This window comes from Oratosquilla oratoria, chromosome 11 (genome assembly GCF_046742065.1).
Source record: "Oratosquilla oratoria isolate Oo_2021 chromosome 11, ASM4674206v1, whole genome shotgun sequence".
Lineage (NCBI taxonomy): Eukaryota > Metazoa > Arthropoda > Malacostraca > Stomatopoda > Squillidae > Oratosquilla > Oratosquilla oratoria.
Window position 1 is genome coordinate 40,550,135 of NC_134787.1, and position 20,360 is coordinate 40,570,494.

The following is a 20,360-nucleotide window of genomic DNA, read 5'->3' on the forward strand; positions in this document are numbered from 1 at the left end:
ACATAACTCCACCCCCTTGTTTTACCTCTCTGTTTCTAATCCAATAATCACATGCACCATGTCCTACATTGTTGGGTGGTAGTGGACCTTTCAATTTTGTCTCTACAATTCCCATTATGTCCGGTTCTTTTTCCTTCAGATAATCATTTAGTTCGTTCAAACCTGTTTCTTCATTCATTTTTGTTTCAGATATCTATCACTCTGTGTGGGAAGCTATTCTTTTTCAGATCTCTTCTGTAACTACCCTTTTTAAGTTTCTTTTCGTATCCTCTGGTTTCCCTTCTTTGTTCCAGGGTAGGTAGTTCGAGTTTATCTAATCTTTGTTCGTTTGTCAAATTGGAGAGTGTTGGTGCCATCTTTGTTGTTGCTCTTTGAATTCTCTCTAATTTCTTTATCTTCTTTTTAGTACTAGGTGTCCATAGTGTCACAGCGTACTCCAATTTTGGTTTTATCAATATAACTAATATTTCCTTTCTTCATCCATGTAGTCAAAGGACACTTTCATTGATCATAATAAAATGAAAGTTTCTCCGACTAATTTGTTGATATGTTTGTCTGGTGTCATGTCATTGGTGATAGTTACTCCTAGGCCCCTTTCCGAGTTGACTTTTTCAATTTCCTTTTTGCCAATTTTGCATTGTCCTGATATTCTGTTTTTGCTTTTTCCAAATTCCATTATACTACATTTCTTGATGTTGAAATTCACTTCACTCTTCTGACTCCATTTCCAGATTTTGTCCAGGTCTTCTTGTAATGATTTGCAATCTTCTTCTGTACTTACTCTCTTTAGCATTTTCGCATCGTCTGCAAAGAAGTTCATATAACACTCCACACCTCCATCCATGTCATTTATATATATATGGCAAACATTATCGGAGCCAATACAGAGCCTTGTATTTATCATTTCTTCCCAATTTGAGTTCTTGTCTCTGAGCACCACTCTCATTTTTCTCCTGTTCAAGAAATCTTTCATCCATTCCAATAACTTTCCTTGCATCCACATATCGTTTCAATTTTTCTTAGCAGCTGTTTGTGTGGTACTTTGTCAAATGTCTTTTGTAAATCTTAGAAGACAATCTGCCCATCCGTCTCTTTCTAGAATTATTTCTATTAACCTCGAGTAAAAGCATATTAAGTTTGTGGCACATGATCCTCCATTTCTAAATCAAAATTGTTTTGGATTTAGTATTTTGTTGTCCTACAAGTGTTTAATCCATTTACTTTTGATAACTTTTTCGCATATTTTGCTATAGTACTCGTAAGGGAGACCGGTCTATAGTTGGTTGGATTTTCTTTGTCTCCTTTGAATATTGGTACAGTATTTGCATTTTTTTCAATTATGTGGTACTTTTCCTTCTTTGAGTGAGAAATCAATTATCTTGTGTATTTTATAATTCCATCAGGCCCGTGTGACTTTCTAATATCATTTTTTTTTTTATTTTTTTTTTTTTATTTACCTAGTTGTATTTTACGGGAAGGGGAGCTATGCTCGTGGTGTCCCATCTTCATATTTCGTTTTATCTAGACTGCTTTTAAATTCGTTCGTTGTTTTTGCACACACCACATTTTCATCTAACTTGCTCCAAACGTCTATCACCCTGTTGGGAAAGCTGTTCCTTTTTAGGTCTCTTCTGTAACTGTCTTTCTTGATTTTCTTTCCGTGTCCTCTTGTATCTCTACTATCCCATTTTATTAGATCCTCTCTATCAATAGTTTCTATGCCTTTCATGATTCTATGGTTATCAAGTCTCATCTCTCTCTTCTTTGCTCTAATGTCTGTGGCTCAAGTGTTGCTAGTATCTCTTTATATGATAGTTTTGAGAGTGCTGGTGCCAATTTCGTAATTGCTCTTTGTATTCTTTCAAGTTTTGTTATACATTTTTGTACTTGGTGACCACGTCGTCGCTGCATACATGGTCTTATCAAAGTGACTAGTATTTTCTTCACAATTTCTTCGTCCAGGTATGTAAATGCCAATTTGATTGTTCTTATTGAATTATAAGGTTCTCCAAAAATGTTTTTATATGTTTCTCAGGGGACATATTATTCATGATAATGACTCCCAGGTCCTTCTCATTTTTTACTTTTTCTAATTTCTTCCTCTCCCAATTTATATGATCCCACTATTTTTTTTTATTTTTTTTGCTTCTTCCAAATTCCATTATACTATACTTCTTAATCTTGAACTCCATCTCCCACTTCCTACTCCATTCCCATACTTTATTGAAATCACTCTGTAGCGACATTATCTTCTATAGTGTTATCTTTTTTCAACACTTTTGCATCGTCCGCAAACAAGCTCATATAACTTTCAATTTCTTTATCCATATCATTAACACACACACACACACACACACACACACACACACACACACACACACACACACACATATATATATATATATATATATATATATATATATAAATATATATATATATATATATATATATATAAATATATATATAGCAAACATTATTGGGGCCAGAACTGTTCCTTGTGGAATTCCACTTATCACTTCATCCCAATTAGTGTTTGTCTCTTATCACTACTCTCATTTTTCTTTCATGCAAAAAGTCTTCCATCCACTTCAGCAGTTTGCCCTGTATTTCTCCTGTAGTTTCTAATTTCTTTGGCAACTTCTTATGTGGCACCTTATCAAAGCTTTTATCAGGTCTAGAAATGCACAATCAGCTCATCCATCTCTTTCTTGTATTACATCTATTAGCCTTGAATAGAAACACATTAAGTTTGTGACGCATGATCGCCCCTGCCTTGGATTTAGTGCGATGTTTTTTTTTTGTTTGTTTTTTTTTCAAATGCCTTACTCATCTAATTTTGATATATATATATATATATATATATATATATATATATATATATATATATATATATATATATATATATACATATATATATATATATATATATATATTCTTTTTTTTTTCAAATTTTAGCTATCGCACTTGTAAGTGAGACCGGTCTGTACTTAGTAGGGGCTTCCTTGTTCCCCCCTTAATATATTGGTACTATATTTGCTCCTTTCCAATCGTCTGGAACTTTTCCTTCTTTCAGTGAACTGCTTATTAGGCTACGTATTTTGTCTGTTAGTTCATTCCTGCATTCTCTCAAAATCCAGTTTGCCATTTAATCTGGTCCATGTGATTTCCTGACATCGAAATTTCTCAAGTGATTCATTATTTCATTCCTTGTCACTTCTATCTCTTTCATAGGGGGGACTTTCTCCTCCCATTCGATATCTCTAAGTTGTATCCCTCGTAAAAACCGATTTAGAATGCTTGTTCATAATTTCTGCCACTTCTATTTCCTCTGTGTATTCAACTCCTCCTTGTCGTAGTTTCTCTAATTCTTGTTTGTTCTTCAGTTTGTTGTTTACAAATATGAAAAAAACAGATTTGGTTGATCTTTACATTTTTCTATCACAGCTCATAGGACAGTTTCCGCAAGGTATCTTGTAGACGATACTATTTTCTTCTCCGTTGGCCACGACTTTGTTCTGGTTCTTAACAATGTCTCCTATTTTTGTTCCCGTGCTGATCGTAATCTTGACACCGGCTCTAGTGAGCAACTGTCCCAACCCGCCTGAGTGGCTCGAGTTTGGCACGGACAAATACCCCCTGCTACAATTTTCAGTCACGTCTCCTCTTTTCCTTACGCTTATTTCTGCTATTTTTAAAGCCTTTTCTTTTAATCGGTGCAATAGCCCTTCCAGGTAACAGAGTTTGGTGAAAACGTTGACAATGTAATCACCTCGTTCTTGATCAATTCTTTACTGCATATATGGTATGCTCTTAGGAAGAATCCTATGACTACTCCACTCTTTATCTTCTCATTATGGCCGGAGTAGTAGTGAATAGAAACACATTAAGTTTGTGACGCATGATCGTCTCTGTCTAAATCCAAATTGTCTTGGATTAACGTTTTTTTGTTGTTTTTTTTCTAATGCCGTACCCATCTAATTTTGATAATTCTTTCACAAATTCTAGCTATCGTACTTATAAGAGACACCGGTCTATAGTTAGTAGGGTCTTCCTTGTTTCCCCGATTATAAATTGGTACTATATTTGCCCCTTTCCAATCTTCTGGAGCTTTTTCTTCTGTCAATGAACTGTTTATTACACTATATATTTTGTCTGTTAGTTCATTTCTGCATTCTCCCAAAATCCAGTTTGCCATTTCATCTGGTCCATGCGATTTTCTGACATCGAGATTACTCAAGTGATTCATTATTTCATTCCTTGTCACTTCTATCTCTTTCAAAGGGGGGACTTTCTCCTCCCACTCGATATCTCTGGGTTGTATGTTCTCCCTCGTAAACCGATTTAAAATGCTTGTTCATAATTTCTGCCATTTCTATTTCCTCTGTGTATTCAACTCCTCCTTGTCGTAGTTTCTTTAATTCTTGTTTGTTTTTCAGTTTGTTGTTTACAAATCTGTAAAATAGATTTGGTTGATTTTTACATTTTTCTATGACATCTTTTCATATTTTCTCTTTTCTGCTCTGCACACTTCTACATATTCATTTCTTTAACTAGTATATATTTTCCATTTTTCAGGTCGTTTGTCTTTTTTCCATTTTATCCAAGCTTTATCCCTTCTGTCTTTTAACTCCCTACATCTTTTGTTGTACCAACACTTTACATACCCTTTTTCTTGTTTTTGTCTTGGAATATACTTTTCCACTCCTTTATAAATTTTTGTCAAAATATTAAATTTCTCTTCTATTGGTGTTTCCTCCTTGTGTATATTATTTTATCAAAATTTGTTTTTCCATACATCCATCTTCCCTTATATTCAATCTTGTCCACTATTTCGGGTTCTGATGTGATTATTAGGTCCAGCCTCGATGGTTCTTCCTCATTTCTACACCTAGTATTCTCTGTTACCCATTGCGTCATTATATGTTCTATAATCATATCAAGTAGTACACTTCCCCATAGGTCGTCTCCACCCTCCACTGTCATCTCTTCCCAGCAGATTTCTTTACAATTAAAGTCACTCATTATAGCTATTCTTCCTCTATCTTCCATTATTTTATTTAGTGTTATCCTTGTGTCTTCTAACACACTTTTGTTCTCTCTCTTCCTACGAAGCCATTTTAGGAGGCACATAATTTACTACAAAATTCCTGCTCTTCCCATCCTTGTCCTCCACTTCCATCATAATCATCTCTATTCTTTCCATATGTGACATTCCTCACATTTATATTCTTCTTAGTCAGGAACATAACTCCACCCCTTTGTTTTACTTCTCTCTTTCTAATCCAATAATTATATGCACCATGTCCTACACTGTTGGGTGGTAGTGGACCTTTCAGTTTTGTCTCTATAATTCCCACCGGTTCTTTTTCCTTCAGGTAACCATTCAGTTCGTTCAAGCTTGTTATTAAGCCATCTATATTTGTGTAAGACACTTTTAATTTTCGGCTACTTCCATTGTGTTTTCCGTTTCCCTTCTGTTTTCCTCTGCTATGAACTATTTCTTCACTTTCATATTCACTCTCCAATAGAATTTCTCTTTTTCTGACTCTGTTCTTTTCTCGTTTTTTCCTTAGCTTCTAGTCTTTTTGTTTTCTCCTCTCTTTCCTCTTTATTCATTTCTCTTTTTATCCATACCAGTTTATATTGATCACTGTCTGATAGCTTTCCTGTTTTTGCTAAGATATTCTCCGCTTTGTGACCTGAATTTCATCTTAATTGGTCTGGTCTTATCTGTATTGTATTTCCCGAGTCTATACATTTCTTCTATTTGTTCCCTTTTTCTGGCTCATCTTCTTGAACTACCTCTAATATCTTTGTAAGGATTCATGTTTGTGTTTCAGTATGTTTCTAGTATATACATTTACCTATATCATTGTTTTTGTATAAATGTATAAATCCCTCATTTACTACTTAGAGTTTGATCCTAAGTTATATTTGTTCTGATTCTCTTTCATAATACTTGACTGTTTATATTTTGTTACTGCCCACTGACGCCTGGCATAGATATACCTGTACTTATGATTTTGAGACATGCCGGGCCCATGTAAACATGGTCAAGATTAAAGCTAAGAAACAAACTGCCTTGTTTGGGAATTACCCCGCCATAACTATCTTATTTACTTTTTCCTTTTCCTCCTTTATTCTTGTAGTCCTATTTGGATTATACTTTTCATCCATCCCTAATATAATTATACATTTCTTTTTATCCACTAAGTCTCTTACTATATTCTCCTTCTCCCTCATTACTTTAATAACTTTGTCTTTAGTTTGTTCTTTCATCTGCTGTTCCATTATACTTCTAAATTGAATTTTATTGTTCTCTTGTACTTTTTCCAAGCACTTACCTTTTTTGCTATGCACTCTTTATTTTCTTTGTTATTCATCTTTAATTCATCATTCTCTTCCTCTATTTCTCTCTGTCTTTTTAATTCTTCTATTTCTTTAGTTAGATTTTGATTCTCTTTCTTTAGTTCTTCCAGTTTATTAACTCTTTCGGTAACTAGAGTTACTTGGTTCTTTTAATTTCTCTAGATTTACTAGTCGGGGGAGGTTGTCACCTCCTACCTCATTAAATCCATAAAAGCAGTTATCTTCTCTTTCCATTGAGCTGTTATCATCTATATTTCTGTTCTTGACACCTCTGCTTCCTTGTTGTTCCTCATCTGTGTTTTCTGCTCCCCGTTTGTTTGCACCTCTCCTAAGACCCGGGGCCCGTTCGTCCCCTTCCATTTTCCTCAGTAATCCCTCTCTTTCTCCTTTTTCTTTACCTTCCCACTACATCACGAGCTTTCAACCTTCCTTACTATTACAACAATGTACTCCCTCGTCGTTGGGATCCAAGAAAGTTGCACTTCTTTTCCAGAATTCCAATCTTCGCCGTGTATCCGACGTACGTGTGTGTGTATTTACCTAGTTGTATTTTGCGGGAAGGGGAGCTACGGTCGTGGTGACCCGCCTTTGTATATCGCAGTGTCTAGCTTGCTCTTAAACTCATGAATGGTTTTTGCGTACACTATTTCATTGTCCAGTTTCTTCTAAGTGTCCACTACTCTATGTGGAAAACAGTTTTTCTTCAGATCTTTTCTGTTGTGTATGTTCATGTCCTCTAGTGGTTCTCCTGTCCCAGTTTAACAAGTCCTCTCTATCGAGTATTTCTGTGCGTTTCATGATTCTGTACATGGTCAGTAGGTCACCTCCCTCTCCTCTTTGCTTCAGAGTCGGTAACTCCAGTTTAGCCAATTTCTCCTCATATGACAAGTTTGCAAGTGCAGATGCCCTTTTTGTTGCTGCTCTCTGGATTCTTTCTATTTTATTTATATTCTTTTTGGTAGTGGGTGACCACAATGTCGCCGCATATTCTAGTCTAGGCCTTATCAGTGTGACCAATATTTGTTTAATAATTTCTTCGTCCAAATATGTAAATGCCACTTTTATTGATCTTAGCATGTTGTAGGATTCTCCAACAATTTTGGTTATTTGTCATAGGACAAGTCGTTTGAGATAATTACACCCAAATCTTTCTCGGATCTCTCCTTCTTTACCTCCTTGGTTCCATTTTTATATTGTCCTGATATTCTGTTTTTGTTTTTTCCAAACTCCATTATGCTACACTTCTTGATATTGAAGTCCACCTCCCATTTCTGACTCCAGTTCCATACCTTATTCAGGTCTTCCTGCAGTGATTCGCAATTCTTTTCAGTTTTTACTTTCCTTAACAGTTCGGCGTCGTCCGCAAAGAAGTTCATGTAACATTTCACATCATCATCCATGTCATTCACATAAATAGCAAACATTATTGGAGCCAATACAGATCATTGCGGAACTCCACTGATCACCTCTTTCCAGTCTGAATATTTTTCTCTGAGCACTACTCTCATGTTTCTACCAATCAGGAAGTCCTCCATCCATTTAGTAGGTTCCCTTGTATCCTTCCTATATGTTCCAGTTTTTCTAATAATTTTTTGTGTGATACTTTGTCAAAAGCTTTTTGTAAGTCCAGGAAGGCACAATCAGCCCATCAATTCCTTTCCTGCACTATGTCTATTACTCTTGAGTAGAAACATATTAAGTTTGTGGTACATGATCTTCCTTGTCTGAACCCAAATTGTCGTGTATTTATTATATTGTTGTCTTCCAGGTGTTTTACCCATCTATTCTTGATTTTCTCACAAATTTTAGCTATAGAGCTTGTTAGAGGGTGGCCTAGAGTTAGTTGGTTCTTCCTTGTTTCCTCCTTTATATATTGGTACAATGATGGCATTTTTCCAGTCTTTTGGTATTTTTCCTTCTTTGAGTGAACAATTTATTATGTTATGTATTTTGTCAGTAAGTTTTTCTTTGCATTCTTTTAGAATCCAATTTGCAATTCCATCCGGGCCATGTGATTTCCTGACGTTAAGGTTTGATAGGTGTTCTACTATTTCTTTTTGTGTTATTGTTATCTTGCTCATGGGGGGTGATCGCCTTTCATTACCTTCGTCCCAATATTGTGCTTTCTCTCTAGTGAAGACAGATTTGAGGTGATTATTCATGACTTCGGCCGTTTCTAATTCTTCTGTGTATTCTATATTCCCTTGGTGTAGTTTTACCATTTCTTGCGTGTTTTTAAGTTTGCCATTCACGTATCGATAGAATAGATAGGGTTGCTCTTTGCATTTATCTATAATATCCTTTTCATGGTTCCTTTTTTCCTCTCTTCTCACTTTAACATACTCATTTCTATAGTTTATATAGACTTGGCATTTTCCAGTTTTTTTTTTTTTTTTTTTTATCTTTTCTACATCTTTTCCAAGCTCTGTCCCTTCTGTCTTTTGCCTCACTGCATCTTTTGTTGAACCAGCATTCAATGTACTCTCTCACTTCTGTCTTGGTACGTGCCTATTTACCCCTTCATTGTAATTACCCATCAAGATATTCCATTTCTCTTCCACTTTTGTCTCTTCCATGTAAAATATTTCCCAGTTTGCATTCTGGAAATTTTTTAGTTTTGCAAAGTCCGTTTTGTTGTACATCAATCTTCCTTTCCTATGCTTTTCATTTCTCTCCATGTCTATTTCTTCCTTTAGTTCAGTTTCAATGAGTATATGGTCACTCTTTCCAATTGATGCCTTGTATTGGATTTTATCTACAATTTCAGGTTCTGTTGTAAATACTAAATCTAGTTTCGACGGCTCCTCGTTATTTCTGTATCTGGTGTTTTCACTGACCCATTGAGTCATTGTGTATTCCATGGTCATATCCAGTAATACCTTACCCCACAAATCGTCTCCTCCTAGCACTGCCATGTTTTCCCAACAAATTTCTTTGCAATTGAAGCCCCCCATAATTACCAGATTCTCCCCCCCCCCCGCCCATTAATATCTCATATAATGATTGCTTTGTATCTTCTAACATTTTCGTATGCTCGTTCTCTTTCCAAGCATTCGTTTTTGGGGACACATAAGTCACCACAAACTTTCTACTTTTCATGTTCTTGTCTTCAACTTTTATCATGATCAGTTCTACATTACCTTTGCCCTCTGCAATTTCTGCCACATTCAAATTTTTCTTAGCTAAGGGCATGATTCCTCCTCCCTGTTTCTTGTCTCTGTTTTTAATCCAGTAATTGTATAATCCATGCCCAACATCGATGGATGGTATTTCGCCCCTTAGTTTACTCACCACAATTCCCATTGTGTCTGATTTTTCTTCTAGCAGGTGTGTGTGTGTTCTATACTAAAAACCTAAACAGAAACATAATCACACCCATAGGAAAATTTACCCCGAGCTTGAAAACATACCAAAATTTTTGCACATATTAATCCATTTTTTCAGCCATTACCTCCCTACATGAGGTGTGCCTTGGCATAACGCGGTGACACAAGGCATCACGTGACGCCAAGTGGCGTCCCAGCTGCTGGAGTCACTAGCCCGGAACAAGCGCCATTTCCGTGAGCCTAGGAACTGGCGCCAAATCGGCTAAACATACCCTAGATTGGTAGACGTAGGAAAAGATGGATGTGCAGGGCTTGGTGATAATGATGACGCAGCTGCCTCGGGCCAAGCGCTTGAATTATAATTCGAAGTACTCGGTCGAGCTCGGGATTCAAACACATAATCCGGAGCATAGTCTGAATCCGAATCGTCGCTCGCTTCCTCCGTAATCACAGTATGACGGCGCTTGGGTTTTGGGGTGGAGGTGAAGAGTGCACGTCCTGTAAAACCCGATATTGACGGAATATCTTGCCAACCCTGCTCATTGCGTGGTGTAATAACAGCACTCAGATCCCCATGAGGACCTTCTGAGCATTCAATAAATATCTCTGGCGAAAGAGGAGACGCCAAAACTATAGGTGGTGATGCAAACACTGTGCCACCTTGGCACTCTCTCCTAGAACCCTCATCCACAGTCGCGATGGTTAGATTACTTTGATCTAACGTCTCCACCGTATCATCACAGCCACGTTGAAACTCACCACAATGTACAAGCTGTGCTAACTGATCTTCGGTGTAGTATATAGTGCGTTCCATTTTTAGTCACCACAACCTAAAATGAAATTGAAAAAAACTACATAATGACACTTCCTTCTCTATCATACGAGTCGTGTATACAACCAGTGTTCATTTATATCTAAACAACACACAACTTTTGTTTCTAAACTACCACGTGTAGATATATAATGACGTCACTTTCCCTATCTAATTTCAACAATCGTAACGTAAAAGGAAGACGTGTGCCAAATGGATACACAAAACCTTACCGGGGCTATATGAACATGCAGATGGGGTAGACACACCCTTTTCTGAAGGAAGTAGAACCAGTACTGATAACACAAGCAATGAAAGTTACCACTTAGGCATATATGTGGACACCAAAAGCCGCGAAAATTTAACTACGAAGTGTGTGTATCCATTTGGCACAGGTCGAACAATCCAGGGACAAGAATATATGGGGGAGGGGGAAGTGGGGAGGGAGGAGGAGGAAAGGGGAATGGGATGGGGAGGAGGAGAAGGTAATAGAGAGAGGGAGGAGGGTTAGGAATCGGATGAAGGATCGGTTTGATAACAGGGAGGTTGTAGAACTTCGTAACAGCCGAGATGAGAGCTAGAGGAACCTATCACCTGATGGGGGTTATGGGGGAATAAAGGACAATTCGCAACCCTAACAGTACCTCTTGTGATCAAATCATCCTAAATCTCCTGAAATTATTTTTCTAAATATTTTAGGTTAATGATAATACTTTGACAGTTGTCTTCCTGAGACAATGCATAACAAAATCATAAATGTTAGTTGCAAAAGTAGTAATAGAGTAATGATAATAACAGAAGCAACATCAGCTTCAATACTAATAGTAGTAGTGGTAGTAGTAGTAGTAGTAGTAGTAGTAGTAGTAGTAGTAGTAGTAGTAGTAGTAGTAATCTTCCCTGACAAATAACGTAGTCTCACAAGATCAACGGAAGGAGACCAACGTGGATGAAATCAGAGAAATTAGAAGAAACATATCAAAGGAAGGAAGAGCTTCGCACCCTTCATGTTGGATGCATGAGCCAGAGGAACAGAAGGAAACTTATTTCCATTGTGGAGCAAAACGGGTTTCAGGCTCACTTTAAAAGAGTCAGTAAACAAGCGCCATTCATTCCTGTCATATTTATGGTTAAGTTCCTCCATAGCAGAATATGCATCATTGCAAATCACCACACCATCCCCAAGTGTGAAAAAAAAAACTGTTTAAAGATCACAATGTCACTTACGATAACTTTGGATTCTTGCTGGGGGAAGATTCCAGCCCTTTAACTTGGAAGCAAGAAATTCAGATTGCTTTTTTGATAAGTTTAAATCCCACACAAGACCATTCAGATCTCACTGACTCAATAAATGTGGTTCACTTGAAGAACAGATTGGCTGAGAGTGCATGTCTTCTATTTCTTTTTCCATAACCTCCCCACTTGACTCGTCACGTAGATCCATTTGTTGTGAGGTACTGGTCTCATAGCAGATGATAAATTAGGATATTTTACAATATGCTTGGATGTTGATGTTATATATTTTATATTTGTAACATAGACGTAGCAATCTAAAGTATAATCCTTTGGTTCTCTCCAAACCATAGGGATGGCGAAAGGCATATGGCGTGAACCTTTCGCCCATGCAGTGAAGCCTGACATAGGTTACACAACACACATGAGGGGCCCAACTTTTATCATGGTCCCCCACTTTGCAGCCAAAATAATGTTCATAACACTTTTTAATCAATGGCGCAAAACACCATCTTGACTTGAATGTCAGTACACAGCAAATAAAGCAAAATTTGTCTCGGTGGTTTATACAGTTTCTTGGCACTGTAAAGGTGAATGGCGGGTATGCTACTGTACAATATCACAAACTTATTGCCACACAAATTCTATACACAACCTTACACGAATATTTTAAACACAGTACTGCCAAACATATAACAATCTCGTAGTGTTGCCAAACTTAGTGTTGCCAACTGCTTGATTGAAATTTATCCCACGTAACACATACAACATAACATGCTGTAGAACACAAAAACTGTAAGTGATGGAAAAATTAGATATTATTTTTGGATTCTGAATGCAAAACCATATGAAATAAAGCTATTGTTTTCCTTGAGACAAATTCTTTGTTGGCCAGTGTATTTGGAATAAAATGCTCCTTTATCTAAAACATCCCTGAGTCCAGAAAGTTTTTCCAATATTTGGATATAGTTTTGCAAAGCCTTTTTGCCCCCAGATTCCTCGTAAGTTATATTCTCACTGTTGTTGTCAAACTATTTCATCTGTGGGGGGTGATGGTGGGAAGTCTTCTTCAGTGATTTAGGGACAGGGAGAAGTCTTCCTCTAGGGTTGGGGGGGGGGGGGAGTGAGAATCTCACAATATTTGTTAACTGATGACATTGTCATTCCCTGTTTTAATCACAACCATGATTCTTGCTTTCAATACTAGTCAAGAAGTTTCAAGATGTTCCTTTTTAGGGTATTTTGTATCAACCTAATATGGCCGTTGTTAACGAAATTGAGTTAAATGGAAATTTTCTTCACTTCACGAGTTGCCTGACCTTGGATAGGTTAGTTTGGGTTAGATTAGGTTATCTTATCTGATCTTACTTCTCTTTTTTCATCTTATCTTGTCTTATCTTAGGTTAAGCTAGGATAGGTATTGCCAAATATTGTGTGAGATTTATATAATAGTGATACTGATTGATCATATTGTTTACACAACGATAACAATACTCTCATCATAATTTATCAAAGTTGATTGATATTATCAGTGAATATGTATTGTGTATGGGTCCCACAGAGAGCCTGGTATATGGTGAATCAGTGACTCATCTGTACTTAAAGACTGACAGAATGTGGAGCTGAGGTGATAATGAAACTTTAAGGATAGAGTATGAAACTTTATTCAGAACCAGATGTTTTGATTCCTTGGACCTTCTTCCACTTAAGAAGGACCAAAGGGGAAAAATATCTGGTTCTTAATAAAGTTTCATAGTCTAGCTTTGAAGTTTCATTGCCACCTCATCTCCATGTAATGACTCATTTGTTCCAACTATTCACAGATGTGTATGTACAAGTGACAATAGATCCAGGACTACCAACCCAGAGGGCTTCCTTTGATTCTGACAACTTCATCTCCTACAATGACACACTGACCAGAAACAAAATCTCATGTAAAGATTGGCCTGCGAAAGTGGCGGTAAGATGTCAAAGATTAAATACATGGGCACATTTGTTGTGTCCAGTTCAATGTATGAGTTATTTGGACAAATGCCTAATCAATATGCTATAAAGTCTGTCAGTACTTTTTATGTGAATACTTTCCTGTTTGTGTGTTTGTCAATTTATCAATTTTTACCTCTGCATCCAATCTTGTAAACTGGGTTTAGTTCTATCCTCCACACTCTTTAATCTATTACATGTACAATATATCCATACTCCATACCCCAGAAATACAAATTTCTTCTGATGCACATGACATAACAATTACATGCACACAACGTAAAGCAAACAGAGCCACTGAAATACTACAGCCATACCTTGACACATTCAACACCTGGTTCACTACGGACTCAAAATAGCCCCAACTATACCACAGCCACACTTCTCACCAACTGGACAGCAGAACACAAATACAAAACATGCCTCTTTATCAACAACACCCTCATACAAGACACACATACACACATACACACACACACTTTCAACGAACGGACGGTTTGAAGAACGTTCTGAAGAAAAGTGCCGATTGTGGATCCCAACGCAAAGAGAAGTACCTTTTTGTATTTGCAGGGTGGGGGGAGATTGCTCGTGGGGCAGTAGGTAAGTAGGAAAAGAGGAGAAGGGGAGGGATTGCTGGGGAAATGGAAGGAAATGAGGATGTGGAGGACTTGGCCCAGGCAGACGGGCGTAAGGTCAACATGAAACGACCACCGGACCAGCTCAGTGATGACGAAATGGCAAATAAAAATGTAAAGATTAGAAGTATAGAGAGGAGCAATACAGTAGAAAGTGACGAGAATATGTTCCAGGGATTTAAAGAGGGTGGGGGGGACACAACCCCCCCCCCCCCGACTGATAAGACTAGAGGAGAGAGTTGATAAGGTGATCGAGGACTTGGAACGTAAGTTAGGTAATGTAGACTCCATTTTCCAGAGAATTGAAAGGTTGGAACAACTAGAGAAGGCTAACAGAAACTTAACTGAAGAAGTAGAGGACCTAAAAAGACAGTTAGGAAATGTAAAGGAGGAGAATGAGAAATTGAAGAAGAATAGTAATGAAAACAGAGAGAAAATAGCTACAGAAGCTAAAAATTGGAGAATAACTCAAGAAGGGAATAAGGTTTCATTCACTGACATAGTCAAACAGCAATTGAAAGAACATAATGAAGACTCAGTTATTAAAGTGATGAGACAGAAGGAGAATATAGTAAGAGAATTAGCTGACAAAAAGAAATGTATAATTATATTAGGAATGGAAGAGAAACATAACCCAGATAGAACCGCAAGAATCAAGGAGGAAAATGAAAGAGTAAGCAGTTTATTAAAATTAGTCCAGGAAGATGAACCAGAAATTATAAAGGAAATTGAGGAAAAATTCAGACTCGGAAAATATAGTACAGATAAGACCAGACCAATTAAGATTAAATTCAGGTCACAAACAACGGCAGAGAAAATTCTATCCAAGACAGGGAAACTAGCAACAAATGATCAATATAAAAAGGTATGGATAAAAAGAGAAATGAATAAGGAGGAAAGAGAGGCAGAAAAGCAGAAAAGAATTGAAGCTAAGGCAAAAAACGAGGAAAGAACGGAGTCAGAGAAAGAGAGATTCTATTGGAGAGTAGTGAACATGAAAATAAAGCAGTTCGACATACTAAAGAAAAACATAAGGGAAACAGAGAACACAATGGAAGTGACAGAAAACTAAGAGTGTCTTACACAAATATAGATGGATTGATAACAGGATTGAATGAACTGAATGATTATTTGAAAGAAAAAGAACCGGACATAATGGGAATTGTAGAAACAAAATTAAAAGGCCCACTACCACCCAACAGTGTAGGACATGATACATACAATTATTGGATTAGAAACAGAGAGAAAAAACAAGGGGGTGGAGTTATGTTCCTGACTAAGAAGTATATAAACGTGAAAGGTGTCATATATGGAAAGAATACAGTAGAGATGATTATGATAGAAGTGGAAGACCGAGATAAGAAGAGCAGAAAATTTGTGATCAATTATGTGCCTCCGAAAACAGCCTCATGGGAGGAGAGTGAACATAAAAGTATGTTAGAGGACACAAAGATAGCATTAACTAAAATAATGGAAGACGGAGGAAGAATAGTTATGATGGGCGACTTTAATTGCAAAGAAATCTGCTGGGAAGAAATGACAGTAAAAAGTGGTGATGACTCATGGGGAAATGCTCTACTTGAGATGATTACTGACCATTCAATGACGCAATGGATACAAGAGAACACTAGGTATAGAAATGAAGAAGAACCATCGAGGCTAGACTTAATAATTACATCTGAACCTAGAATAGTGGACAAGATTGAATATAAAACACCAATAGGTAAAAGTGACCACATATTGATTGAACTGGAACTTAATGAAGAAAAATATATGAAAAGAAATGAACAATATAGAAAAGGAAGAATGATGTATGAAAAAACAAACTTTGATAAAATAAGAGAATTCTTCCAACAAGAAAACTGGGAAGAAATATACAAAGAAGAAACATCAGTGGAAGAGAAATGGAATATTTTGACAAAAATTTACAAAAAAGGAGTGGAAAAGTATGTCCCAAGACAAAAACAAGAAAAAGAATATGTAAAATGCTGGTACAACAAAAGTTGTAGGGAGTTAAAAGACAAAAGAGACAAAGCCTGGACCAGATGGAAAAAAGACAGAAGACCTGAAAAATGGAAAATATATACTGGTTATAGAAATGAATATGTACAAAAGTGCAGAGAGGAAAAAAGAAAATATGAAAAAGATGTTATAGAAAAGTGTAAAGATCAACCAAAACTATTCTACAGATTTGTAAACAATAAACTGAAAAACAAACAAGACTTGGAGAAATTAAGACAAGGAGGAGTTGAATACACTGAGGAAATGGAAATGGCAGAAATTATGAACAAACATTTTAAATCAGTGTTTACAAGGGAAAATATACAACCTGAAGAGATTGAGTGGAAGGAAAAAGTCCCCCCTATGGAAGAAATAGAAGTAACAAAGAATGAAATATTGACACACTTGGGTAATTTTGATGTCAGAAAATCGCATGGGCCAGATGAAATAGCAAACTGGATTCTGAAAGAATGCAGGAATGAACTGGCAGACAAAATACATAGCATAATAAGCAGTTCCTTAAAAGAAGGAAAAGTTCCAGAAGATTGGAAAAAAGCAAATATAGTACCTATATATAAAGGAGGAAATAAAGAAGAACCTACCAACTATAGACCAGTCTCTCTAACAAGTACAATAGCAAAAATATGTGAAAGAATTATCAAAAGTAGATGGGTAAAATACTTGGAAAAAAAACAACGTACTAAATCCAAGGCAATTTGGATTCAGACAAGGACGATCATGCGTCACCAATTTAATATGTTTCTATTCAAGGCTAATAGATATAATACAAGAAAGAGATGGATGGGCTGATTGTGCATTTCTAGACCTAAAAAAAGCTTTTGACAAAGTACCACATAAGAAGTTGCTTAAGAAATTAGAATATGAAGGAGGAATACAAGGTAAATTGCTAAATTGGATGGAAGACTTTTTGCAAGAAAGAAAAATGAGAGTAGTGATAAGAGATCAGCACTCAAAATGGAATGAAGTAATAAGCGGTGTCCCGCAGGGAACAGTTCTGGCCCCAATAATGTTTGCTATATATATTAATGATATGGATGAAGGATTTGAAAGCTATATGAGCTTCTTTGCAGATGATGCAAAATTACTGAAAAGAGTGAAAACTGAAGAAGATTGTGAATCACTACAGACAGATCTAAATAAAGTACAAGAATGGAGTAGGAAGTGGGAGATGGAGTTCAATACAAAAAAGTGTAGTATAATGGAATTTGGAAAAAGCAAAAACAGAATAACAGGATCATATAATTTGGGAGAAGAAGGAATAAAAAGAGTAGAAAATGAGAAGGACCTGGGAGTCATTGTTATGAATAATATGTCACCTGAGAAACATATAAATAAGATTTTTGGAGAAACTTATAATTTAATAAGAACAATTAAAGTGGCATTTACATACCTGGATGAAGAAATGGTGAGGAAAATCCTAATCACCCTGATAAGACCAAGATTGGAATATGCAGCAACGATATGGTCACCAAGTACAAAAAAATGTATAAAAAAACTTGAAAGAATACAAAGAGCAATTACAAAACTGGCACCAACACTCTCAAAACTATCATATGAAGAGAGACTACAAAAACTTAAACAACAGACACTAGAGCAAAGAAGAGAGAGAGGAGATTTGATAGCTATTTACAGAATCATGAAAGGCATATAAATTACTGATAGAGAGAATCTGATAAAATGGGATGACAGAAATACAAGAGGACATGGAAAGAAAATAAAAAAAGACAACTATAGAAGAGATTTGAAAAAGAACAGCTTTCCTCACAGAGCAATAGACAGTTGGAACAAGTTAGATGAGAAAGTGGTGTGTGCAAAAACAATACATGAATTTAAAAATAGTTTAGATAAAATGAGATATGAAGACGGGACCCCACGAGCATAGCTCCCCTTCCCGTAAAATACAACTAGGTAAATACAACTAGGTAAATACACACAAAATTCTTGACATAACATACAACATATCCATCTCATTCAAACAACACAGCACAAACATAAAGAAAAAAAGAACACCTAGACTTAACGTGCTTAAATCAATTGTAGGAACAACATAAGGACAAAACAAAGAAACTACCAATACAGTATACAAACAATACGAACATCCTGTGATGAATTATGCAAACCCCACATGGACCCCTAATCTTATTAAGACACACCACGACACCCTACAGCTTATACAGAACAAAGCTCTAAAGACAATTACAGGCTGCACAAATACATCACCTACAGACCATCTGTCATGATCTAGTGTTGTTTTTGATTCACTATATCAAATCTGGCCACAATTTTAACAGTTTTATCAATTACCGTGCTTTTGCCTTATTTATTGAGTATTTTTTTACACTGAATATGAAATAAAGGCGAAATGCAAAAAATATAACTATTTTTACTTGTTCACAAATTATACAAAAATAAACTTACATGATACGAGGGGTTTGAACGAGGGCACGATTGTTGTGTTATAGCACGCAACCCTCTTTTTATATTTGGGGTACTTGCAAGTGCCAATGGTATAGGTGCCATTTTCTATATCTGGCTTCACATTCATTTCACTTCCTTATTTCTGTGTGAAAGAGATTTACAAATTATCATTAGCTACCTATCTGAATTTTGCTTATGATTAAGTATATATGGTGATGGCACTACTTCCCTATGCCTATGTGACCCCTGACCTGTTGCTTTTTAACCATTTCTTGTATTCTGCAGCATTTTATCCTTGAGAGGTCTGTAAACTAGTATCTATATTTCAGTTTATTTTTTATGGTCCTATATTTCATTAGATAGCTTTGTGTTGCTTCACTGTGACCAAATCCAGTCTAGATATATTATGGCAACACAAAATATCAAGTAAAGCCAGTTACAACATTATATAACTCTCTTAGGAATACATGGATGAGCATTACCTAAAATATATGAGGGCAGTAGTAAAGGAGAAAATGTCAAGCTGGAGAGCAGTAATGAATGGAGTACCACAAGGTTAAGTGTTTGCACCAATAATGTTTCTTGTCTATGTTAAGGGACCTAGAAAGTTACATTAGGTCTGTAGATTCCAATCTACAAGACCTTAAGGGAACTGGAGTAGATTTCACTAGACCAGGAAGCAAGGGCCTTCTTTTGATCATTAAATTAATTTTAAATAAGTTACCTAAATTTTTCTTAATTGAATTGTCTCGGGTGATTGATTCAAATTACCCCAATTTTAATCAACTCGAGGAAGTTTACCAGTCAGTTTTAGTTAGACTTAAAAGTCACCACTTTCTGAAGGGAAAGTGTTTAATTTTCATAATTTATTCGATTCCATTGTTCCTTTGGTTTCCTTTCCTATTAGCAGAGGCAAGAGAACTGCCCAATGTCTCCTTTTGTTGGACACTAGAGCCTAGTTTTCTATCATTAACATGGAATTTGTAGAGGACAGAGTCGGACCTTGTTTAAGTCCTTCTATGGACAAGTTAGTTTCTTCCTTTGGTTTACCTCTAATGAATAAAAGAGGTTTAAACTACACTGCTAGCTTAAAACTCCCCTCAAGGATGAATTTGTTTTGTTTGTTTTTTGCTATAGAAGGATTCAACTTGTCCTTATAAATTTTTTGTTTCACCTAGTTTTCCAAAAGTGGAGGGAGATCAACTGGACATTTTAGGCATCATAGGAAATTATATTCTTCAAAACTTTAAACACTTTTCAATTGAAAGTGCCCCCTTATATGGTAGCCCGTCATGCAAGGTTATTAAACTTGCTGATGGTTTCATTCCATACGGGACTGGGGCTCAATATATCCCTCTTAGTGAGAAGCCTTTCTACTTAAAGAGAATGATAGGGGGATTCCTGAAATTCCCTCTAATGAAATGCAAAATATTGATAGTTTCAAATGGGGTAAAACCAGATTCTGACCTTGGAGTGGATTCATTTAATTGCTTAGAGGAATATCATGGAGATTCTCGTTTTTTTATAATTCCTCTTTCAAGACCAATGGAATTTCTCTAAATCCTG

The 20,360-nt window shown here is 36.3% G+C and overlaps 1 protein-coding gene across 2 annotated transcripts in view; it reads left to right on the top strand.

Annotated features, from left to right (window-relative positions):
- Positions 1-20,360, top strand: part of LOC143029751 (integrin alpha-PS5-like) — a gene marked incomplete at its 3' end in the record, with an annotated part of 123,093 nt that overhangs the window by 63,359 nt on the left and 39,374 nt on the right. For both annotated transcript variants that reach the window (XM_076192653.1, XM_076192654.1), the window contains 1 exon segment: positions 13,560-13,696. In XM_076192653.1, coding sequence (XP_076048768.1) covers positions 13,560-13,696 — 137 coding nt within the window.